Source organism: Micropterus dolomieu, linkage group LG13 (assembly GCF_021292245.1).
Source record: "Micropterus dolomieu isolate WLL.071019.BEF.003 ecotype Adirondacks linkage group LG13, ASM2129224v1, whole genome shotgun sequence".
Taxonomy (NCBI): domain Eukaryota; kingdom Metazoa; phylum Chordata; class Actinopteri; order Centrarchiformes; family Centrarchidae; genus Micropterus; species Micropterus dolomieu.
Genome location: NC_060162.1, coordinates 6,747,699 through 6,765,214, shown reverse-complemented (window position 1 = coordinate 6,765,214; position 17,516 = coordinate 6,747,699). Strand labels below are relative to the sequence as shown.

The window sequence follows — 17,516 nt, the reverse complement described above, 5'->3', positions numbered from 1 at the left end:
GGACAACAACAGAATTACAGCGGCATTATCAGCACAAAGAAGCTTCAGCGCAGCAGATTGTAATTCTCTCCAGTTATTCTGTGTGGCACTGGTAAGTATGATTGCTGAATAAATACATGAAAGGCCATCTCTGGCTAACGTTAAATACTGATTGATATAGTTGTTAATGATAGTTGAAAGCCTTCACAACTGGACTTGATCGAACTTGATGCCATTTTCTCAAACCTAAACACACTCGTCTAGAAACAAACAAGCCTGTGGAGCACTTTTAACTATCAGACACAGTATTTGGCAAGTGTTTGGACTTCTGGAGGTGTTTTAGATAGGCTGAGAGGGAGTTTTGATCAGTTTTTAATTGCCTGGCATAAAAGGCTGAATGGACCATTTCCTGGTTCTCAGTTAAACGATTAGCGAGATCAAAGAGGACACTAATTGATATGACACACAGTGAACCCAATGAGCACAGCCTCAGGTCAACAAGACACCTACTCCACCCACAGGAATGTTTGAGAGTATGTACATGCACATGTGTGTGTGTGTGTGTGTGTGTGTGTGGACGCACTCACCTCTCCTATTTGAATGTGTGTTTCGTCAACAGACTGTGAGTATGACTGAATGATCTCCTTCATGTGGAGAATGTGGTTTTCTTCAATGTCTTGGAATTTCTGTAACACAGGGCGAGGGGAGTTACGGCATGGCGTTGAAACAAATCATTCAGTCACTAAAAATCAAATCAACTGCATACCAACAAATTTGCATCATGGTGTCAATCTCATTAGATATGCTTGAAAACAAAGATATGTCCCTGCCACTTCCTGTGTGTCTGTTTGGGTAGTGTATGGCGGCTTGCACACACACACATATACCTCCTCCCATAAGATGTAAATTATTTAGTTTATGAGATACATAGACGGGCGGTAATTTTAGACTTTCAGCAGTAGTATGGTGAAGATCACAACCTTAAATGCGTGTATTTACTTCCATTTGAGTCTGACTCTGGGGTTTCTGGGGTAAACCAAGGGGAATGAGTATAAATAATCATAAACTGGTAAATTACTGTATGGAAGGAGAGGAAGATGAGCCTTTCAAACCACAAACACAGGATGCAGAGCCACTTACTACTGCATCTACACTCCAGAGACATGTGCATAAATAAGACTGTACTTTTGTCATTTCATCACGATAACAGCTAGCATACTCTCACAAACAGACACACCCACCCATCCACTCAGACAAAGAGAACACACATGTAGGAGCCCCAGTGATGTCAGAGAGCACATGTGTTCAGTGTTTATAACTCATGTCCACATGTGCTTCGTTTGAGATGAGCCATACACTGTGATCCCAGGGAAGCAGAGCTGCAACGGCGCGTTCTCTAGGGGAAAACAAAAACGTTAAGCTAACTGGAACCATTTCTGGTGGCGGAGCTGCTGCGGTGCAGGACGATATGGGGGCCAAATTCTGTTGATCTGATTTTAATTTGGAGTTTATCTAATCAGGCTTTCAGATGGATCCAATCAGGGCTTTCCACAACGATTCCGTTACAGAGGAAAAAACACAATCTGGAGATGATACAGGGCACGAAACCTGGATCACACACACACACACACACACACACAAAAAGGGCTAACAGATTACACAATGAAATTGTTGCATACCACAGAGACAGACAATAGACAGAGTTTGTGAGCACATATATTTCATTGAATCGCATGCACACAGAACAGGCAAAATCAGTTATCACAATACCTGTGCAGTTTCTGCCATCTTCTGTTCAAACTCTGACTTAGCTGTGGCATATTTCTCCACATAAGACTTATAGGTCTCTGTGGCTTTTTTGGCTTTGACTCCAGCCTGCAAAATATAAACAGACAGATTCATGGCCATAAGTTTATATACTATACACAATATCCCTCTGTTTTCCCAGATCAACTGACAAATCAGCGTGGAAACTAAGCTCCACTTAACATCTGAAGGCAAGAAGCTTTTGAGGTTTCTGTATAGAGTTGAGTGTTCAGGCACTTCACCATGCCTTATTACCATACTATGATTATGTGGGTGTGTACGTGCAAATGTGACCTCCCACCTTGTCCACATCTCTCTGGGTGGCCCCCTCCTTGCGGAGGCGCTCCTGCTCCACAGTTTTGGCATTGTAGATCTCCTTGGACTTCTGCAGGGCCTGAGAAGTGGTCTGGATGTTCTGTACGGCCTCCAGGGTGGACGCCACCTCTTCTTTTGTCTAGCAACAAACAAATGTCATGTACAGTAACTCAGCTTAAGGCTGGCTAAATAATAAGTGCAAGTGTCACCCGCAGTTCTACTAACTATGGAGTTGATTCTTGTACAGTTTTACATTAACATAATACACAAAGTGAACACTTGTCTTGTCCTGGAATCTCCTTGTTAATTATGACAAACCAGACAGAGGTCCTTTATTGCTGTAGTAAAACACTATTGTAGTTCCTCTAGTTCATTCTCCAGCACAGTACAGCGGGAAGCAGTTATTATAGCAGCTATTAAAAAATGCATGGCACTGCATTTGTTCTATTTGTATAGCTCTTCACATCAACATACTTGAACACAAAACAAGAAATATAATCATGGGATAATGACTTGCAATTACAGTGGCCACACAGTAAGCTTGGTCATTTCTTTTACTCATCATCATCACTTAACCCTTTTTGCTACTCACTTTGACACAGTTATGTTATAATGTAAACAGCAATGGAGTGAGCAAAAGAAAACAAAATTGGTGAAATCCTAAATTCTGTACAAATCACAAGCACCTACTCCAAGATGGGTGTTTATTTTATTTTATTATTCACACTGCTTAACTACAGTATGTGCTCTATGTGCAAGTTAGCCAAGAAACACAAAGCAGAGAGGAACAGGGAGTGTGGAGATGTGATGGAGGGAAACTGTGACAGCCTTTTTGTCATGCTAAAAGCACAAACACAGCTCCGCTAATTCCAAGTTCCTATTTTACTTTGTGTTCTGTGGTTTCATGCATGAGATATGAGCTGATGGTGTGCCTCAGCAGGGAGGAGAGATGGAGGAGCGAGGTGTAAATAAATGCTTCATAGAATAACACTGCACGCTACGCTGTCTCAAGATGGAATCAACTATTAAACAATCTGCTTTTCTTGTGGAGAGTTGACTTCTAGTTCATACTGGAATGGGTTTATATTCAAACTGTTACATTTTCCTCAGTGAAGACTAAGTTCTGCCCCATTTCAGCAGTAGCATCAAAAAAGCCACATGATACCAAGCCCTAGCTAGAGGTTCCCTAATTCTCCATCTCCTTACCTTTTTGTGTGCTTTGGCCTGCTCTTCCACATATTTCTGAACTTCTTTTATCAGTTCCTGTAGTTTCCTCACTAGCTCCATGTGACAGGTGGCCAGCTTCTCTGTTGAGCTCTTGAACACATCCCACACTGGAGCAAAAGTCCTGGGATAAAGGACGAGACTTCAGAGGCAAGAACATGGGCAAGACCTTCTTATGTTAATTCACACTGGTCTTTTCTTCAGAAAACTGGAAAGCTGTTTACACTCACCCAAGTTGAGAAAAGTTGCCAGCTGACTTTGCAAGTTTGGTCATAGACCTGGCATAGGCCTCTTCAATAGTACTCCTGGGGCAGGGCAAAACACACACAGAGATTACTTGTTAAATCATTATAAACGATTACAAACAAACGTTTAACAGACCCAAGTTAACAGTAGCATATGTCAATAATGTCAAGATAACAAATCTACCTTTAAAACCTATTTTTATGTAGAGCATGGGAAGTATTTCCAAAGTATTTGAAACTAGGGTATGGCTCAAATAGGGCATGTCTCTAAACAATTGAAGATATGAGCCAAAAACACAGACTTTGAACTTGCAACACAAATGTTTGACCACATGCACTGTGTGTGGGCAAATAAATGTGGCTTGGCTTGTGATTTGTTCATAAACCTCATGTTGAATCTGATACAGTATGAAAGCTAGTGTTTGCATTCCCTGCTTCTCTCAATTTCCCTTTTTATTCCTTCATTCTGCAGCAAAGTGACAGGAGTAAAAAAAAAAAAGCCCAAAGAAACCCAACAGAAAAAACGGCAGTGTTACAGTGAAAGCCTGAATTATGCATGTCTCATTTAGCCAGCCGCTCGCTCTCTCTCTCTCTGCAGTAAGAGGTCAGCCAGGGGGAAACAGGACAGACATGCACACACAGAGACCCACAAATACACATACATCATAAACACACAAACAAACAAACATCCAATAGAGGACCGAGCAAACACACACACACACACACACACACACACACACACACACACACACACACAGCACAACAACAACGCAGAGGATGAGACTGGCTAAAACTGCATGACAGGCTACATTCCCACTTCCACATCTTTGTGTGAGCTCAGAATAGCAGTTTATTTTTATACGTTGTCATATTGTAAATACTGCCAAATTTCTAGGAATAATGTCTGCCTTTTAATAAAACCATTAAGGAAGTTTTACACTTTTAAAACCAATTGTGTGTTGCACACTACAGAGGCACATTTTACAGAGGTCATTATTCTACACAGCGCTTCACACCACTTCTACTACTACTTTAAAAATTGTTCGTAGTTACTGTGTATATATATATATATATATATATATATATATATATATATATATATATATATATATATATATATATATATATATATATATATATATATATATATAGTGTTTATGGTTAATGCTTTGTTTGTTGGAGGCTGTATTTTATGTTGGTTGCCACATGCCGTTCGGGTCTGGCCTGCCCAAATGTAACTTAAGGCAGAGATGCTTTTAGTTCGATTGTAAATCTGTGGGATAAGATATTTTTTTGTTACCTTTGTTATTCAATGTAGACATGACTAAAAGTCTTTTGACCACAGATTTTCTTCTTTAAAAGAAGTAGTGACCTGAAGAAGACTGTCAAAGCATTGTAAATCAAAATGTTGACCATGTTTTAACCGTAGAAAACTGTTTGATCAGAATATTAAATCTTACAGTTTTTCTCTGTTGCTTCAACACTATAAACAGGCTTTTGAACTAAAATTTCAGACCCATAACTCCATTTTTCAAAAAGTCCACTCATTTCCCTAAACTCTCCACTTAAATCCCTTCATTTCTCATTGCCTACACCATGTGGTAATTGAGAAAACACTAACATTCGATATTGTTCACTCAATCAGCACAGGTTGAGGTCAATTAGCACACAACTACCCAGGTGGAAACACAAACAGTCAAAATGTATAACACACCAATCAAAAGCTTCAATAGATAGATAAAAAGGGCCGGAGTCAGTTCATTCAGTTTTGCAACAATGGATCCACAGAAATCTGAAGGAAGAGGTAGAGGACGCCAGTGAGGAGGAGGAGCAAGAGGGGGAAGAGCACGAGTAGTATGGAGAGGAGTAAAAGGTGAAGGAGGAGTAACAGTAGGAGTTGGAGGAAGAGATGGGATAGGAGGAAGATGAGGAGTAGGAGGAGGCGATGCAGGAGGAGGGAGGAGGAGGAGGTGGTACAGGAGGTGGAGAACAAGAATCGTTGGCCGGTCTCAGACCAACGACAGGACGCTGGGGCAGAATAATTTGTCGTTTAGTGTGTTGTACTATTATAGTATTTGTTCTTTCTTTTGTGTTCATCGTGTGAAAAGGTTTTTGAGGGAGAGAATCACAAGCAACATTACTTTAACATATACTTTAACATTACTAGTTTTTGTAGTATTGTTTTGAATTTATCTCACCAGTGTGTAAGACTGTGTTGTACTGTGTGTGTTTTTGAGGGCTTGTGTGTCTGAGGTCAAAGTTTGGTTTTTCAGCAAGACTGAAAGGTTTTGAGTGGAGAGCTTCATTTTGACCTCAAAATAGTATGTTTGGGGAATTGGGTGAGAAGTTATGAATTTGTGTTTAGGGTTTCGAGATGAGAGGCATTTCTTTAGTGGGCTGTTGATAAAAAGAAATGGACATGCCCATTGCTGAAACTGAAATAAACTGTGACAGCTCAAGAAAGATCTTGGAAGACAAACAAAATAAGTATTAAATCTTAAGAAAAACATTTTACTGTCTCTTTGTGTGGTTTAACAGTTGGACGTTGCATGTATTGTATTATTTCCTGTTGGTATAAAATGTTATGCAGTATATGTTGTTTTGTATACTAACTGAACATTTTGACAGTAAGTATGTAGTACATACTTTATAGAGTTAGTATGTATTATGGATTTGTGATGAGATGCAGTTGAATGATCTAGAAAAAGCGAATGTGTGAACCTTGGGTTAAGATTACATTTAGTCTTCTTCAGGTCATTTTGTTAAAACAACAAAGTCATGTCCACTTAGAATAAAAGAAGAACTAGGAATGAAACTGTAGTACGCGGGTATTTTTCAGTGTAGCTAACAAGCAACATAGCATTGACAAGAGATGGAATGGATGTGTATATGCCTCTTGGAGATTGCTAATGTTGTTTTAGCTTAAAAGGCTTCTGGGAGTTGGGTCCCTTGTCGACAGATGGTAGGAATATATTAACACAGTGCAAAGAGCTTCTTTCTCCACCAGAGGGAGCCTCAGTGCAGTTTTTCAGAAGGGGAAAAAACACCACTCTCCAAGGCTGTGAACTGAAAACCCAAACCAACAGGTCAAGTGGCACAGTGTGATTACAATTACGATCCCCCTAAGCAATAAAAGCACATATGGTAAACATTATATTCATCTCTATCTGAAATCTCCATCATGAGTGAAAGGAATTACTATAGATGTGCTAAAGATTGATAAATTAAAAGTAAAACTTAACAACTTCCATAATGACAAGAAGCTGATTTCCCTCATGATATTGCCATAATGTTAATGTAAAATAACATTTGGATGGTCATGACCACAGTTTGTCAAGCATATCAAACACTACACCAGTGTATGAGTGACTGAGTGCATTTACCGCAAGTCAGGTAGATAGTGGAATCCACTGTTGAATTCCAGTGGCAGACCATTTATCATGTGGCAGGCTATAAACATACACCTCTGACAGAGTGAAGCTAATCTTTATGGAGGTGGGACGGATTTGAAAAGAAGCTATTATATGCTGCAGACACTAAAAGTGGGTAACATAACGCCAGGTTACAAGTGGGATAAGGTTTAAGCGTCTTTCACAGCTTTACATTTGCTTAACATTCACACTCATCTACATCTTCCTTTAGTCACAATATTGAACCTACTGTGCAGGTTAATTCTCCTCATAAATATGGAGGCTCTCGATTAGAGAGACTGATAATGGTAGAACTGGAGCTGAATTATACCAGCAAACCAGCATACCAGCAAACTAAATTAGCTAATTAATTTCACTAGTTAATACACAAAAATGATAATTATTTCACTATTTTTCCAAGCAATAGTTTTGCAAAAATGCTGTAGATTCAGTTTCATAAATGTGGTGATTTATTGCTTTTTTGTCATAGTGAACTGAACATCTTTGGGTTTTGGACTTTTGGTCAGACAAAACAAGACATTTTAAGACGTTTCTGGGATTCTGAGAAGTTTTGCTGGGCATTTGGGTATTGATACAAGCACAAAACAAGGAAATGTTACTGCAGGTGCTGACTTGGAAATATACTAACTGATGTAGCACTGAACAATTAAAAAAAAATCGAATTGTGATTATTTTGACTGAAATAGTAACGAAATGATATTGGAGGGAATGATCATTTTAACATGATTATTCCCATTTTCATTGAAAAACATATTTAAATGATTAGGGTGCGACTTTGCAAAGATCTGTACCACACAAAGATGTTTTCTTAAGTCTGTAGAATATGATGTGTACGCCAGGACATCTCTGCAGCAACACAATATTTCATTTAAAATAGTATTTTGACATACATTTTGCCTTTAACAAATATTTCACATCATGTGATTTGAAAATTGCAGTAGGCCATACTGCGATTTCAATAAGATTTCGATAAATTGTTCAGCCCTAAACTGAAGTGTATCAGTCTAGAGTGGCTTACCTTTCCCTGATGAAGTCTGTCAGCTCCTTGGAGGAAATTTGGCCATGCTTCATGTTATGGTAGAGCACATCAAAGCCATTATTTTTTTCGCCCTGCATTCCATAAAGACAAAAAAAGAATGCAGATAGATCAGTCACCAGAACGAGCACCAAGCCTAACAACCAACAACAATACCTCAGTCATTGATAGGATATTACCGTGAGGGCTTTTTCTAAAAGCAGCCTTCTAACTGTCTGCATAGTTTCCAGGTGCATTTGCAGCAGCCTTTGGTCAACCATACTCATCTTTGCCATGTTTGAGAGTAATGGATGTTACAAAGAATTTAAAACGGTGGTAGAAAGGTCTAAGGCTTGAGCAAAAAATATAAGAGATAGCCAGAAGAACTGTCTGTGTTGCCGTAACCATGCCACTAGGTAACGGTGTCCAGTTATACAGATGCTTTAAAAATGCAAAGGTACCTCTGAATAATTAATATGAATGAAAAATGTTGGGTTTACATTTAAGAAAATGTTTGATAATCATAAATTACCATACCCTTATAGTACAGATATAGTGACACCCTACTACTACTACTGATAATAATAATAATAACAATAATAATGATGATGATGATGATGATGATGATGATGATGATGATGATGATGATGATGATGATTTTTGTGCTGCTTATTTAAATACTCAATGACTGTTAACATAGTAAACAGGATACACAGAAAAATAAATAAGAAAGAATAAAACAAATTGAATTGCGAGCTATGGCAAGCAAAACAATCTCAATGAATTCAAAGGAAAATATAACAATAAATCCAGTTATACAAAAGTTTGCTTAGTGGAACTCCTTTAAAACTAAGCTACCTCCTGTATTAGAGCTTGGCTGATCAATTAGCCAGGTCCATAAGTCGATATTAGATTATTTTAAATACTACAATGTTTCCCATTAATTAACGAGACCATGGCGGCCCACCACAGTCTAATTTGCTCAACCATAGTTTCAGAATGAACCAAATATATTTTTACACATCTCATATTAACATTTCAGACCTCTAACGTTGTGTTTTGTGGGTGCTGAGGTCATTTAGAAAGAGTGTCACCATTACATAGTTTGCACACCAGAAAGTAATGACAAGTGGATTTTGTATCTGTATATTTCCAGGTCAGCATGTAACTTGATCATAACTAAGAAGAAAAACAAACAAAATAAATCTCAGGGATATGTGTTAAGATTTGTTTTAATGTTATGTGCTTTCAGCTGATACACTATCAGATTTTAGCCTTGTTGTCACTTGAGAAGAGAAGAAGAACTTCCTCATCGGCCTCCATTATTCAGTGAGAGAGGAAACATACATCATGGCTTAAAGCTAAGAAGTGCCCATTTTTTAAAACACTGATTATCTGAGATAACAGATACCATAGACGGTCACAAGACTGAACTACTATCCAACAGATTACAATAATAACCACTGAAATAATGATTGTGATAGATTAACTGTGACGTCTTGTAAGCAAACTGATAAAATATAATCTAGAGGACTGAAGTACTAGCTCTCTCAAAAGTGTCAAATGATGACTGAAATATAGACTGAAGTTAATTTAATACCCCCTCTGTTCACTGCAGATCTTCCTCATTCTTGTCTAAATCTGGGGGCCAACTTTGATTCCCCTCAATCCGAGACTGTCACAGATTATTTCCTTGTTCCTGGAGCCGTCCTCTGTCAGCAGTTTGGTATACAGGCTACAATATCAGTGCAGCTCTAACAAATCGGTTTAGCCTTGTTTTTCCACATTGACAAAGATGAAAGGTCAGGATGGTTGTGTCAAAATGAAGCTCAGAGCTCTGATAGGACTATATTTACAGAGCAAATAGACATTAAAAGGAAAAGCATCCTTCTCTAGGCTACAGCTCGCTGGCCTACTTTTAACCCCAGTGAGCAGACCACTGAGATGTGCTTCCTGTTGTAACAAGATATGTGTAAAAAAAAAAGTACAAGTTTAGCAGTTACCCTGCCTTTAGCAAACAGCATGACAAGCAAACTACTGTACACATTTAATGTGATGAAGCGTGAGAAACTGACGATAACACTAACCTTACACAACACTTACACTATACTGCTTAAAATGTAAGAAACACGATGTGAGGGACACACTGACAATTGGCCAATCAGTTGACAAAACAGGGAAGTAACAAAAGTGAGTGAAAACATACAGCTCCAACAGAGCGGAGCAGCAACAGGAAGAGAGTCTATTCTGTGCAGCAACTCTACTCATGTGGAATGTAATATCAATGATGAATACAAACGAAAAAAGAAAAAACAAACACAGGAAGCAGCTCAGGGCGTTTTGGACATTTCAGCAGGTTAAAATCCTGGGATAGATTCTGAACAAAATAATCCTACAAAAAGGAGCAGCTAACAACCTTGAACAAACCTGAAAAATCTGAGATTTATAATTTAACTACAAATCTCTGTTTAGTTTTCAAGCTATTTTAGGGCTCTACAGCTACATCTACACATGCAGCTGCAGGGAGAAGTAATACCAGGGAGCCACCCAGTTTCTCAATGTCTTCGTCTGGACACTCATTGATGAAAGCCCTCGTACTGGGTGTTTAATATTCCAACCACACATTGTGAAATTCAGAAGTACTCATTATGCTTGGATTTTGATGGAGAAGTTTTTAAACCTCTGTCCCACCCCAAAGGGAGAATACCATGCTGAGAGGTTTGCACACGTCAATCACCTTTTGTTTGAGCCATAGCACAGTTTGAAGCTGAGACAGTTCCCAAAACGCTGATGCAAAAAATTAACAGTGTCAGCTGTCCAACATTCAGTCTGTGCCAACATTATCACTGACAGAAACAGATCCCAACATGAACTTAAAATCCTGGCTGTGACACACTACGCTACGTCTGCACTGCACAGACTGCAGGAGACCCACCCTCTTTGTATGCTTTAGGCGGACAAAAAGAAAAGTAGATAATAGTCCAGCAGCTAGACTTTTTATGTCACGGTTGAATGTGCACTAATGCTTTTGCTGGGAAGAGTGATTTCGATCATAACCACGGGGAAGGCGAGCTTGAGTGGAAAAAGCAGCAACACCACTTACCTGTCTCCTTGAACACTGACGTAGACCTCCTGAGGATTCATGGAAGTTATAGGCTAATTATTATGTCAACAAAAGCTTAACGTTTGCCTCTCGATTCTGCCACCTCTTTCCTGAAGACATTTTAACCCTTTCCTTTCTAATCATTCATGTTCACTTCTGTGGGCAATATTAACAGATAATTATTTTTTGTATGACTACTGGAGAGTTGGATCTAAACTTGTGGGCTATATGGTGTCTGATAAAATTAAGACACTTCACTGTAAATCAGCCTCTAAGACCACACAAAAACACACTACTTGAAGTTAGTGAATTAATCGATGGGCAAAAAAATTAATCAGGAACTACTTTGATAATCGATTAATTACTAAAGTAATTCTTCCAGCAAAAATACCAAACAGCCCCTTGTTCTAGCTTCTCAAATGTGAAAATTTGCAGCTTTTGTTTGTATTATATGATATTAAACCATAATATCTGTGGGTTTCAGACTGCTGGTCACACAAAACAAGCAATTTGAAGATTTTGAAGCTACTTGGGCCAAAAACAAGGAAATTGTATGGCCTATTTGCCATGTTAATGTTTTGTCTTTCAGTAAAAACAAATACAAATTTAAGACTACAACACGCAACATTAAAACAACCGAAATACCAAAGGACACTCTATCTAGTTTCATATCATGACATAGTTATAATGATATATTGCCCTGCCTTCTCATCAGCATAAAGATTCAAAAGACAATACGATATTTTAAAAACAAAAGTATGAGATGCAGCCAGTGGTATAATCAAATGGCTTTGTTCAAGTCTTGGTACCACGAAGCCACGCTCAGAAGACACACCACAGACTTCTTAAATACACACTGGATTGTGTTTTCACACACAACAGTAACATCGTGATTACAGAGTAATATCAACACAAAAAGAAACGGTTACACGGCTGACACCCTTAATCTGAAATACCACCTTCAAGGACAGATAAACAAAACCAGTGTGGTGCAGTTTATCATCTCACATCTGCCGGGCAGAAGAGGGCAGGAATGCACTTTCTTTCTGTTAAACTGCAATACCAGTTTCAATATCCTGTGTGTAGGGAATCTAGTGTTTATTGTCTGACAAGCAGCAATACAACCCATGACACGAAAAGAACCCTGGTTATCTCTCAATATTATACTGCCTTGTTCTTCTAACTAACTTTTGGGTAAGTGTGTGGCTATCAACACTATAATACTTACAGTTACATTCATAGAACACTGCACAGATGTTTACATTTTAATTGTACCTTGTATATTCTCAACTGCACTACCTGTACATAGGGCCACTGAAATTCAGTAAATGTGCAATATTCTGGAGAGCAATTTCTCAGCTGCTAAAAATATGTTATTCTACTGTATTGTTTCATATCTACTGTTTTTACAGACGTAGTAATTTACACACATATATATATATATATATATATTTATTAAGAAACTTAATTTTTCTTTAGCTCAAACTTTATATATTTATATTTTCTTTGTCATGTTTGTTTTATTATGTGGGAACGCACCATCGTAATTGCACTTAATTTCATTATACACTGTATTGCAATGACTGAATAAAGGAATCTGAATCCAAGCTTGAAAGTCTCTCAAAATTTCCACTTATTTCATTAAGCTGATGTTGCTGACATTGTTTTATTCACAAGGTTGTCTGCATCTAGGGCTGCAACTAATGAGTATTTTCATTATTTTCGATTTGTCAATCAAGGATTTGGTCAATAAAATAGGCAGATTTTAAGATATTATTTCAGTAAACAACACTGATTGCCAAGTAACCTACATACTTTAGCTCTGTTACACAGCATGTATCTAAGAAATTATGTAATTTTTCATCATAATTTGTATACTGTAACATTGTTGTTGTTGTTGTTGGTCTATTCTGAACACATACATCTATTTGACCTGGGAGAGGGATCCTTCCTCTGCTGCTCTTCCTGCAGTGTCCCAGTTTTTCCCAGTTAAAAGTGCAAAGTGGAACTACTTTAAAAACAAGCCTATTTCTCTTAACTTGTAAGGAGAATGAAAAACAACTTTGCCATGGCCGTTAAAGGCACTGCTGTAGTATAGTATGTGCATTCATCACATAATAGTACAAAAAGTATCATAAGTAGCCTAAGTGTACTTTAGGAAGTCTTAGGCATATAATTTCCACTAGCAACTGAGTAAAGGGGAAGGAAAAATCAAGAGCATCCCAGCTGACGTTATTCCTTTTCAGGTTCTGAATGTATGTTCAGGTAAAAGCAGTGGAAAGAAGTGTGTCTGCACATTCTCACTGAGGAATTTAGGAATAGCTAAACAAGACTCCCTCTCTCCAGACGGACTGTAAATGATGGCTGTGTAGCCTCTAGACCCCAGAGCCTTGAGCACAGAGCCAGTAGACAGCAGGATGACATCAGAGTGTTTGTCCTCTGTCATGTGACCAGAGAGGTCCGGGAGCGTGCACCAAACTGACCGAAAGCAACACACATGCAACATACTGTATGTAGTACGTGGTAAGCACACAAAGGCTGGGGTTTGTTTGTGGTACAAATATAAATCTAGGAGAAGCACTACTTATGGATAGGGATGTGACATAAACTGCATGGCTACTGGATAAATGCCAGGACAGGTTAGTTTATCACAACAGCTCTAAAGCCACCTTACATGTAGGACTTTATGAGAACTGGGACACAACCATCGTGAGCCAGGATTTCGGTTTCAAGCAAAACAAAAAGGCAATGTTGACCAATACCCTTTCACCATGGGGGAAAATTACAGAAATTTCCCTGATTCTCATGACTTGTTGCATGTCTGACCATAACTTGTGCACCTTGCATGTCTGACCATAACTTGTGCAAGTGTGACTGTGAAACTTGCGCACAGGCCACACACACACACACACACACACACAATTTAGACACCATGGAGAAGAAGGCCATCACAGTTCTGTTGGATCCCGGGGCTGTTGGCTGTATCACGGTTTGCGTATCACACTGCCATCACATTTTCCCATCACACACAACACACTCCACATTAAACATAAGCTTATCATAAATGTAGGGCTAAAACTAGAGCGTTAGGCCAACTACCTGCTACCTTTGTTAACATGACATACTAATCCACCGCCTGAGACATCTAAGCCCATGTGGGGACAGTCACACATTCAAACTTTCATCAACAGAAGACAGAACTTACTAACTCATGCACATTTCACACACAGAAAAAAAGGGAAATGGTCATTTGAGAGCTACAAATAAATCTATTGAGCGGAAATGTTGCACCCAGTGACCAATCCAGTGCTGCAGCTTTGACAGCGAAGCGACATGGCGGTACCATGTCTGGTTCCTAATTCCTAAAGAACTTGTTTATTCAGCTGAGGAGAGATTTTGTCTGCATCAGAGATTCAAGCTTCGATTACATACAAGGAAAAGAATGAGAGAAATGAAGGAGATAGGTGTATACCTGCACACTGTGCAAAAGTGAGACTCATCAGAAAACTTAGCAGTAGTCAACTCTGGAGAGCCTAATGTGTGTGCGTGTGTGTGTCTGCTTGTGGTGATGATTTGTAGTCAAGTCAAAGGGAAATGGATGCATCTCCTAATGCCAAGTGTCTGTGTGTGTGTCCTGCATGTTAAACACACAGCAGGGCACAAAGGGCAGATTGAAGAATCAGGAGTGTCTCGGCTCTTTTCCATTTAGTTAATGATAAAGTCTCCTTTAGAAAAAGGCTTTAGAGGTTGACAGTACTGTACTTTCTTTGTTACTTAATTAATTTCAAACCCTTAGCTTGATGTAAGTAAGTATGCAAGCTCAGTAACTAAGTTAGTTTAACCAGCTTTGTCAGAGATTCCTAATAGCATTCAACACCTGGAACTAAGCGGCATTTCCCACCTTGGGGAAGGCAGGGATACAATACGAATGGAGGTAATTTCTAGCAGAGGTCCTGGTTGACAAATACACGGCAATAATAATAATAATAATCTTTATTTGTAGAGCACTTTTCAAAAACAAGTTACAGAGTGCTTTAACAAGTCTGCAATCCTGTAACAGCCTACAAACTAGACACACATAAACCTCTGTTTCAATATACCAGCGTGTTTTTGCATGAACTCTAATCTAAGCACTCTATTTCCAAGAACTTTTACAACGGCTGATTGCAAAATAACAGAGCAATGCACACACACACAAACACACACACACACACACACACACACACACACACACACACACACATCCTATATTCAGTCATCCCATTTACCTATGGCTACTGTGCAAATCCCCTTGGTCTCAAAGGAAAAGGGTCAGTCAACATAAGAGACCACAGAGTTTGTAACAGTTAAGATGACTCAATACAAGACAAAACATCTAAAACATGACCCATACTTGCAGCAATGACAATAGTGCTATACACTGGCTTAGCATAGAGTAGTAACGTCAGCCCCAATGAAGTTATGGCCTGAGTTTTCAGTTTTTATAACTCTGTCTTTATGACTTTAGTGCTATGGAACTAGCAATAAAAGAATGGAAAATCGGTGAAAGACAGGCAGGTCGGTTAAGCCAGAAGAGGACATTGAGATGAGTAATAAAGACAGGCTTTTACTTTTCAATCTGCTATAACATAGCCACGTCAAATCGGGAGAGAAATGACCTTTCGTCAGAAAGAGACAGTGTTCGCAGTGTTAGAATAATACACTCACTACTGCACTGGCTAAATAAAATATAAGCTATGTCCAATGTAGTATGAGGGTGATTTCGTGTTTTTAAAGGTGTTCTCTAACTTACTAAACATCTGGCCTCTCACTGAAACTTCGTGACGGAAGAAAATGACGTGTACGGCCAAGTGCTGGGACTGACAGCCGAAGCGTCCAATAGCATTCAGGGAACTGACCATAAACATTCCAAGCAAGCCTGAGAGGGCCAATTAGCGGGAGCAGGGGTGGATTCTTTGAGATTTCAAGTTAGATGGGTTTACGGAGGCCCAAACCCCGGGGTGGCAAAATAATAATCGCCGAGGACAATTAATGATGGCCGGGTTGCTGCTGACCAGTAAGTCTGGCGGCACCGGACCCCGCCGCTCCAGCGGCAGCAAACCTGTGAACAACACGACTATCTCTGAAACGTCAATACTACTTAATTTCTGGCTGACATGATAGGGAGGGAACACAGCAAGAATATTAAGGAATCGCACCGGCGTAAACACCGTGAATAAAAAAAACACTACCTACCCAGAAATTCTCTAGGAAGTAGGGCGTTATCATCTTGTTTTATTCCTCTTCGCCGCAACTCTTAAATTTGTTGTAGCACAACTTTTAAAGCGTAAATCATTCGCCGTCCTCCCCCCGTTTCTGTTGTATCTGCCTTTCCCCGTTTTCCTACTCTCCCCTTTCTTCTCCCTCCCCACCTACTGACTCCACCTCCACTCGGCTGTGCTGAATCTCTCTCTCCCCTGTGGTTTCTTCCCGTAGATATTCGGACTTTTGAAAGATGAAACAGCGCTGCCAATGGCGGATAATGATAAAAACACCGGAGCAAACGACTGGCCGTCGCTAGGTAAAAATGCTGCCTTCATGTGCTCCGCGTAAACTCCTGTATTCTCGTAGACTCAAAATGTAGCAGCGGCAGATAGGAAGGTTAACAGTGAATTAGACGAGAAATTATATGAAAATGAAAACAAAATGAAACAAACACACGACAGACTACAGCAATATACACAGCACCCTTTATACTAAATTAAATCATATAATAGACTATTATATTCAAAACAAGCTGCGAACACAACTTGGAAAAACTCCTCTCATTAATAATCTAAAATTCTGCTGCTTTTCTGCAGGTGCGTATTGCATTAATTATTTTTACAGCTTTAGTTCATCACGCATATTGAGAATATTTTTTACTGACATGTGTCATCTATGTGAATTTATGTAGATCTGTTTAATTACAGTAAAGTACAGTACTATTGTCGTTTATATTATTGATAATACCAATTAACTCAAGAAATAAATACAACTACCTTCCTATCTTGTTTTTTATAAAAAATATTTCATGTGGGAGAGGAATGGGTTGTCTCAAGTTCTTCCTGCAATGGTCACAATATTTGTCACCACCTCAGAGTTAAGCCTTCAAATTTAACATCAACCTAGTAAGTTAAGTCCATTTTTTTCGGTTGTGTAAATAATCTTGCTACAAGCTTTTAAAAACCTATCATGGGACATCTGATTAAATCACACACCCACATTGTGAAACGTGATATGTATGCAAAGTTGAATGCCACACTAAAATCTAAACCTGATTAACCCAGGTGACCTGAGCCTCAGCCACTGTCTAACCTGATAAACAATAGGAGAGGCCTAAGAGACAGGAAGACTTTGGAGACGTGGTAAACATCTCC

The 17,516-nt window shown here is 39.0% G+C and overlaps 1 protein-coding gene across 3 annotated transcripts in view; it reads right to left on the bottom strand.

Moving 5' to 3' along the window:
* Window positions 1–16,646, bottom strand: part of fcho2 (FCH and mu domain containing endocytic adaptor 2) — a 41,949-nt gene extending 25,303 nt beyond the window's left edge. The window contains exons 1-7 of one of the 3 annotated variants that reach the window (XM_046066629.1): window positions 16,354–16,646; window positions 8,019–8,110; window positions 3,555–3,629; window positions 3,307–3,466; window positions 2,087–2,239; window positions 1,750–1,854; window positions 567–665 (exon numbers count right to left, since the gene is read on the bottom strand). In XM_046066629.1, coding sequence (XP_045922585.1) covers window positions 567–665; window positions 1,750–1,854; window positions 2,087–2,239; window positions 3,307–3,466; window positions 3,555–3,629; window positions 8,019–8,110; window positions 16,354–16,386 — 717 coding nt within the window. In that variant the 5' untranslated portion in view covers window positions 16,387–16,646. The remainder of the gene's footprint in view (window positions 1–566; window positions 666–1,749; window positions 1,855–2,086; window positions 2,240–3,306; window positions 3,467–3,554; window positions 3,630–8,018; window positions 8,111–16,353) is intronic. The other 2 variants (XM_046066626.1, XM_046066627.1) reach the window with 2 other exon arrangements.
* Window positions 16,647–17,516: the final 870 nt, after the last annotated feature.